Source organism: Octodon degus, unplaced genomic scaffold (assembly GCF_000260255.1).
Source record: "Octodon degus isolate 3935 unplaced genomic scaffold, OctDeg1.0 scaffold00048, whole genome shotgun sequence".
Classification (NCBI taxonomy): Eukaryota; Metazoa; Chordata; class Mammalia; order Rodentia; family Octodontidae; genus Octodon; species Octodon degus.
In genome coordinates this window covers 8,421,249-8,429,439 of record NW_004524624.1, presented here as the reverse complement: position 1 = coordinate 8,429,439, position 8,191 = coordinate 8,421,249, and the positions used below count along the sequence as shown (strand labels likewise).

Below are 8,191 nucleotides of genomic sequence, written 5' to 3'. Positions count from 1 at the left end.
TTTTTTTTTTTTTTTTTTCCGGAACCAGGGATTGAACTCAGGCCCTTGCACTTGCTAGGCAAGCATTTATTCTACTGAGCCATCTCCTCGGCCCCTAAGCCCAATTCTGTCACCGTTGTCAACATGAGGTAGTTTTAGATCTGTGGTTAGATATACTTCAATGTGTGTCATAAGACTGTCAAATCTGCCCTGTGATTTTGGTTTAGTGTATGCATGCTCGTTCTCCAATCAGTTCCATAGGTAGAGTCTTGATGGGGCTGTTCTGAGTCTTCAAATTCGATTCTGTCTTTGGCATTTATATTTATGTCTAGCAATAGACTAGCAATTGTGTCTAACATGGTAGGGGCTCTTATGGTGGAAAGGAAAAGATGCATTAAGAAGTCTGTTCATTATGATAAGGTGCAAGAAATCATACAAGGTAAAGAGGAAAATCTAGCTACATTCCATAGCCAATTAGTAGAAGCTTTTTTATAAATATACAAACTTAAATCTATCCTCCAGGGAGGAACAGGCACTGTTGGGACATCATTTAATTTGTTAGTCAGTCCCAGATATTTGGTATAAATTACAAAAACTTTAGATGGGCCCTCAAATGCCTCTGCCCCAATAGCTCAACATGGCCTTCTCTGTGTTCAGCAATTAGGATTCAGCTAAGAAAAAAAGTAAAAATTCTGGCTGTTGCCATTGGAAGTGCTTTAAATCCCCCTAAGTAGTCTAAAGGAAAGCCCATGGTTAATCAAACAAAGGGTTCCTGCTTTCAGTGCAAAAAGACTGGGCATTGGGCAACAGCCCCTGTGACCTGTGTCAGGTGGCTGATATTCTAAAATATACCAGGATTGATTAGAGGGACTCTGCCAGCCCAAACTCTCTCCTGACATTCTGACTAAAGTTGAAGGGGTCTGGGGCCACTTGCAGTGCCTTTGTCTAAGGGCATCATTGGTGGGGATCTGAAGACAAGATCATCAGTGATAATGACTTCCTCTTCCTTAGGAGCTACCTAAATACCAGAGTCTCTGGGATTTTCTGGTGATGAAAAGTTACAAAACACTGAACATAGGGGATTTCATTCTTTTTCCATGCTTTTTACAGAAACGGTCTAGCTGCAAAATAATTTTGTGATTGAAGCTGACATCCACTTCCAATTGTTTGCTATTTCCTAGTTTGTACTGGACTCAAACCATTTATTACAGTAGTATATAAGTGGTTCCTTTTTCAGATCATCAGTGTCAAATTGTTCGTGGTGTTGAAGGATAAGACCTAATGGCAAGGTTGCTGGGATCTATAGGGTATTGCTCAGGATGTTTCCCATGGCATGACTTGAGGCCTATAGAAAAAGAACAAACTATGTCTGGACTTTCTTCAGAATTCATCCACTGCAGAAGGAAGATCTGGGAGTTCACGGAAGTATCCCTTGTGATACTCAAGTGCTTACCTTGGCCTTAGTATTTCCATAATCATAAGCTTAATATTTCCTGAGAAGCAGACACCTCTGCTCAATGCTATAGTAGTGGCAATGGTGTCTTGGTCCTTCTAGTAATGCCCAGCTTTAGAATGCTATGTATTAATTCCCACTGATTCCTTAGGAAGGAAAGGAAAGAAGGAAGGGAGAGAGGAGGAAGGAAGGGAGGAAAGAAGGAAGGAAGGAAGGAAAGGAAGGAAGGAAGGAAGGAAGGAAGGAAGGAAGGAAAGAAGGTAGGTAAGTGATCAATTTTCTTTGTCTTAATAAAAAATTCTGCTAAGTCATCATGGCAGGAAGCTGATATGGCACTGGCCACTGTAGACCATGTGCTATGTTCCACCTTTCTCCTCCTGGTCAACTTCCTACTTCCTTTTCACAGTATCCTGTTTCCTTGTTCCCACCTGCTGACCAATCAATATCTGCCATGTCACACAGACTGCTCCCCCCAACCCTGCTTACATCCTGGCCTGATAGCCTTTGTGGTATCCCCCCACCCACGCCCTCAGAAACTCCACATCTCTCCTTTCCCATGGTCTTCTCAGTGCCTACAATAAAGACCTCTTTTATCTTTTTTGTCTTTTGACTGTGCTGAAAAACCTAGCAGAAGGAGCTCCACATACTGTGGCCCACTAATTCCTTAGGAAGTGGCTCCCTTAGCCACTTGAGAAACAGATCAGGGTGAACTCCAGAAAGGACTTCCCTAACTGCCTAGAAAACAGTGTGCTTTATACTTATCAAGGTGGAAGTCTAAAATAATTACCTGAATTTTGAAACAAAGGGAAATCAATCCAAATCTCCTATGTTCCCTGAAAACAGAAGCTTTAGCTGTTACCTGTGAGCACGTACAAACCACAATCCATTCCACTGCAGCAGCTTCTTCATTTGCCATGGTCTCAGTTGAGAGAGAGGTTGGAGACAAAATGAGGCAATTACCATCAAAAATAGCTACAAGGCAAGAGTTGTTTAAACAGCCATCACTGCACAGTGAGCACCTATGTAAGCTGCTGACTATGCACCGCTAAACCAGCAGGAGTAGCAGAGAGCAGGCTAACATCATCCCTAACAGAGGAAATTAAATCCAAAAGAATACATTAAAAGGGTGTCTGTAAATATATGACACACTAGCATCTGCTAAGAACTGTCCAAGGAAAACCATCTGGATTCCAGACTTAAGAATAAGTCTGAGCATCAAAGGTACTAAGGGGCACCAAAGGAAAGTGGATGGGGTACTGATGCATTAGATAGATTAGAAGTGAACTAGTAGATCTTAGGAAAATCAGTTTCATAGATATTTTCCAGATTATTAAAACAACAGGATGGTTATGTAGTTTTTCTCATTGAGTTTTGAAAATCTAGAATGCTTGCAAGTTTTTAAGACTCTGGCGGGCCACTCAGAGATGCTTAGTCTCCACCTCACCTAAGAATGTTAGTGTTCTGATTTTTGCCACAGGTACATGGTGGCCAGGAATTCAAGAGGCCATGCTCTCTTGGCCTGGCTCTGTGGTCCTGAGACCCAAATGAGGCGACAATGCACAGGCTTTTTGTGCCACACCCCTTCAGCACTCCACTGGCTCTTCAGCAGTTGCAGGACTAGGTGGTACTCAGCTTTCACTAATTTTTACCACCTTCTAGCTTCCTGCTTCTCCTTGCCTGTCTTGGAAGAAAAGGGACTTGAAGGGGTTTCAAAGATGATCAGGAAAGGATTGGGACCTTCCTAAAGGGGAGAGAGAGAAAGAAGAAAGAAAAACTAAACCAGTCATTAAACTAGTCCTTGGCTTGAGTCTAGAGATTCCAGAAAAACAGCTATGCCCAAGAACCCTCCTTCCTGGTCCTCCTGTTCCCTCCTGGCTGGTTCACCAAATGTCACTGGTTTGTGTAGGGATCAAAAATGATTTCCAGGTTCTTATTGTCCTATTCAATGAACTGGATGGAGCAATTGGTAAATGTGAAAGATCAGCATTTATTTGGGTCAAAAATCAACAATAGGAAAAGTTGGCACAGAAGAAATGCTTAAGGAGAAAAGGGTGCTTACAAGGAAACATATGCCCTGCATGCAGAATGGACCACTGTAAGAGCGAGGGGGCAGTGGCACAGAGGCAACTGCAGCTGTCATTTTTTACATCTTTGACGGTTGATCCAGGTGGTCCCACTTGATCTCATGCTAGAAGACGGGCATCAGGTGCTAGGCTCAGCTCATTTTCATGTCAGAAGATTGCTATCAGGTGTTAAGTTCAGAGTGCTCTTTGTGGTAGAAGATTGGTACCAAGTGTAGGACTCTTGGGTTGATCTCATCAGGCTCAGAAGCCACCGCTCTGTGCCCGTGGTTAGCGAGTCTCTTCAGTTGGCAGGTGGCGCCCAGGTGCTCCAGGCACATTGCCATGCCCTAGACTTCTACCTTATTTAGAGATAGCTAATCAGCCTACTACATTTTGGTTTTGGAGTTTTCATTATTTTCTTAAACCAACAATACAGTGAAAAATATGCTTCATACAAGATCTTATTGTTTTGTTGTGGGAAACCTTTCAGTATAGAGAGCACTTCCTGGTCCTCATCACATCCCAGGAAGTTTATGTTTGTAATCCCATGAAGTTATTGGAAGTTTTGTGAGTTAGGTCCAATCTACTACTTCTAATGCAACCCATGGCAAGAATAAAGACACTAAGGTGTATTTGTAGTTATGGGGAGCCAAGGGTGCTACATCCAGCCACAAAGTTGGCATCCACAACAAAGGGCTTGACCCTGGGTAGAACTCAGGTTTTATTAATTTGTGAAGAAAGTAATGGCTTGAGGATGAGTGATTGTGAGAATGGTGGGAAGTAGGTGAGTGCTGTGAGCTGGGCTGGGCAGGAGGCCTGAAATCACCTCTGCAAAATGCAGAGAGAAGGATCTGCAGAAGCAGTAATCTGTAGAACACAATCGAGATAGTATTTAATGGTTTGGGGTCCATGCTTCAGCTCTGATGTGTAATTTTTCAAGCCCCAGGAGGTTATAGCTTCTATCTCCAAGCTGGGTCCCAGCCAGTAGTATGAAGCACTGGCCCTTCATCCTGCCTCATCTTGGCTCACAGAAGGGAGCAACGGAGGTCCAGAAAAATACTGCTGCCATCTTCAAAGACTACCATCAGTATCCAGGCTGGACTGATAAAGTGCTTAAAGCCACTTTTAGGGATAAGGAAAAGTCTTAGCCAGCTCTGTATATATCAGTATATTGAAATAGGGTCAGGTATAACTAAAATGGAGACGGTTGCTCCTCCTTCAAGGAGAGTCACCCAGGTGGCCGTCCACACATCAGTACTTTCCACTAGCTTTTTGTACTTCAAGGAGCAAATCTTCTCTTTATTTTACTTTAGTTTATTTATTTTTTATGTATTTAGTACAGGGTCTACAGGGTCTCACTATGTAGATTGGACTCATAGTGATTCTCCTGTTTTCAGCCTCCCAAGCACTGGGATTACAGGTGCGGCCCACCACACCCAGTCTCAATGGCTGTCTCAGGGGGCCCCGGGAGCAGGGCCGGCATGGCATGCGGGGACTGAACCCTGGCTGCTGTGCTCTGCCTAAGCAAGTGTTTTAGTCTGCTGAGCTATTTGGCCAGCCCTAAACTTTCCCTTTAGAAATATTAAAATCCTCATAGGTTTCACTTGAAACCTAGGGAGTCAGAATATCTAAGGCTAAGTTTATGAGGTATGATTCAAATATATGGTGAGTGCTTAAGTGTTTAAAATTGTTATTCCACTAAAAGACACATTGTCATTAATGCCCCTCAGAATCCCTTCACTTTGAACACACCCCATTGTTCCTGCCACTTTCCAAAGCAGTTCCTGAAGTCCTTTTTTATGGGTGTCTTTAGGAGGTGTGATCAATGACAGGGAATACTGCTAAGTGCCATCCAGTAGAAAGGCGGGCTCGTAAAATCATGATGGTGTGTCATTTTCCTTTTTCACCGCATCTGGCACTGTGTGAATTCTGGTTCTTCTCTAAAGTCACAATGACCATGAAAGATAAGTGTTTTGAATCAGCTCAGTACACCGAATCCCTTACAACAGCACAGGCACAGACACTCAGCACAGAGGACCTCCAGAGTGGGTGGCTTCACGCGTGTGGAGAAAGATGGGTTAAGTGTATTAGAAGTAAGGAGGAATATTTTGAAGGGAACTACTGACAATGTATCTTTTACTAGGATAATTTTTTTTAAAAAAGTCACTGTATTTTTTAAACACTCTTTGTAAAACTCCAAAATTTAAAAACTACTCATTTTTACATGAGTTCTCAGCTTGTAAGGGTTTCTGGGGCTACTTTTATCTGCCAGTAACTTATTCTTGCCCAGTGTGTAGGGTCACATAAGAGACCAGAGCTAACACAGGGTGGGTGGTGGTGGTGAAGGCAAGCTCAGGGGTACTGGCGTAGACCTTGGAGATGGATGTCTTCCTTGTGTTCCCCTGCACACCCACTGGAAGTCTTCATTTATTAGAAAACTTAGACTAGCTGTCCTGTATGCTTTACAGGTGAATAGAGACTCAACAGTCTAGAATTAGAAAACAATTTTATAATTCTTTTTCTGTCTAACTCCTACTTTTTCTTTAAGAGTCCTCACAAAAAGACATCCAGAGAAAGGCTTCCCTGACCAATGTCTACCAAGGATTCAATGTTATATTTCCTCTCTTTGACTCTGCCTCTTAGAATCTGATACAATAGTATGTGGGAGTGGTGGTTCATGGTTTGTAATCCCAGTACTCTTGAGGATCATAGATTGAAACCCAACGTGGGAAATTTAGAGACTTAATGAGACCCTCTCTAAAAATAAAAATAAAAAATAAAGAAAAGGATTAGGGATGTTACTCAATGGGAAGACCCTAGGTCACTTTGTAGTACTACCAAAGTCAATCAGTCAGTCTATCTTTCATCATGACCTGAGGACCCTTAGCCCACTACATCAGTAGAAGGTAATTAAATGGGACATACAGATCAGTTGCTTGAGAAAGTTTATTGATGTATTAGCATAGGTGGACAACAGATGGCACATAAAAGTAGCCCCAGAAACCCTTACAAGCTGAGAACTCAGCAGAAATGGATGACTTCCTGTTTTCTGAGAGTCTGTACAACAAAGCTGCTTAAGAGGAGAGAGTTGAAGAAAGCACCTTGCAGAAATGTTCTCTTTGAGAAAGAACTAAAGGGAAAGCACCATAATTAAGATGTCCCATGCCTCTCTGGCTGTTCCTGGTATGGGGCATTGCAGTCAAATAGTCTTGGCTTGTTGGCTCTCAGGTAGGAGTACAGCCTCTGGGCGATGGCGCTGCCTTCCTCTGTGTGGCTGGGCTGCATCCTGGCCCTACACTGAAGGAGTGCTGGTGTGCTGGCTGCCCTGGTCCTGGCTTCGGATCACTACGTCCCTTGTATGGTCATCCACCCACTCCTCTCTCACTTCTGTGGGCTGTCTCTCTGCCTGCCCTCCACTCACACTTGGCTGAGTGCTGCTCTGATCCTGTTTGCCTGTCCCACTGCTTTCCCCACTTTGGACCTGTCCTCCCAGAACTGACTGTCCAGCCTCACTTACTTGTGTCCATCTTTGGCCACTGCTTGTCTGTGTCTGGGTCTGTCCCTGACCTCTGTCCCCTACATGGCTTGTAGTCTGACTCTTGGTCTGCTCCAGAGTCTGGCTGTGTGACCCTGCCTGTGACTGCATGTGTCCTTTCACAACCTGGCCAGTCTGGCACCTGTCTTGACTATGGGCATCCGTCTCTCTGGCCTGGCTGTAGGAGGACCCCTGTGTCTGGATGTTGGAGCTTCCTGTCTGGTGGTTCCTGTCCTGTGACACAGTCTGGGTGGCACCCATTTGGGTCTGTGATGTGGCTCCAGTTATGCCCTCACCTGGTCGTTTGCTAGTCTGTGACTGACTTTCCCACCTCCTCTCTGTCTGATGACTCACCTGGCCTCCTACTTTCTGGGTCTGCTCCACATGCCCCTTGACTCGTGTCTGCTGGCTCACCTGCACCTGTCCCTGGGACTTGGCCTGCCCGTCAGGAGTGTTCCTGTGTGCACTGCTGATGTCCTGACTCTGGGTCCAAGTCACAGTCCTTCCCTGCTGTTGAGAAGCCTGCTCACTCTGCCCATGGCTGCTTCCTTCATGATGCTGGCCTTTGCCCTCCTGTCTCACTTTAGTGCCACCTTTATGACCTTCCTGTGGCTCTTTTGGGAACTCAGCATGGTGGACCCCTGACTCTTGAGATTTGCAAGCTCCCCCGACACTCTCACTTAATGTCTTAAAACAGGCTTGGGCAACTTTGAACACCAAAAACAGGAATTCTTTGAATTCTATAGTTCCTGTTGCATCTTCATCCAGCAGGCGCAGAACTTCATCCACAGTGGCTGGATCATGGGGTTTCTGGGGAGAATATGAGGCCAAATCAATAATCCTCTCCTGAGGAGAAAGGGGCTCCCTCAGCTCCACCTAGCTGCAAGCTTCGGGCCCCTGCACCCTAGGAGCCCAGCCCCCCAGGCCACCCAACTCCAAGCACACAGCTATAGCAGTGTTCACACTTAATTGCCTATATTTTTTAAAATCCTGCTTCTTTCCTTCAAGGAAAGGAAGCTCCTTCTGTTTTGTATGCTTTATGTCTGGTGCAGTTTCTGGACTATAGGCCAGTTGGATAAAAGTGTACTCAGGAATGAATAAATGTTCTCATAAGACAACTTGCTGGCCTCTAAGATTAATTCTTTGACTTCTTCTTCTTCT

The 8,191-nt window shown here is 44.5% G+C and overlaps 1 protein-coding gene across 1 annotated transcript in view; it reads right to left on the bottom strand.

Annotated features, from left to right (window-relative positions):
* Positions 1-6,787: 6,787 nt before the first annotated feature.
* The window catches only part of LOC101564829 (cornulin), a 2,293-nt gene continuing 889 nt past the window's right edge, over positions 6,788-8,191 (bottom strand). Inside the window, exon 2 of the mRNA XM_004632474.2 lies at positions 6,788-7,840. Coding sequence (XP_004632531.2) covers positions 6,788-7,840 — 1,053 coding nt within the window. The remainder of the gene's footprint in view (positions 7,841-8,191) is intronic.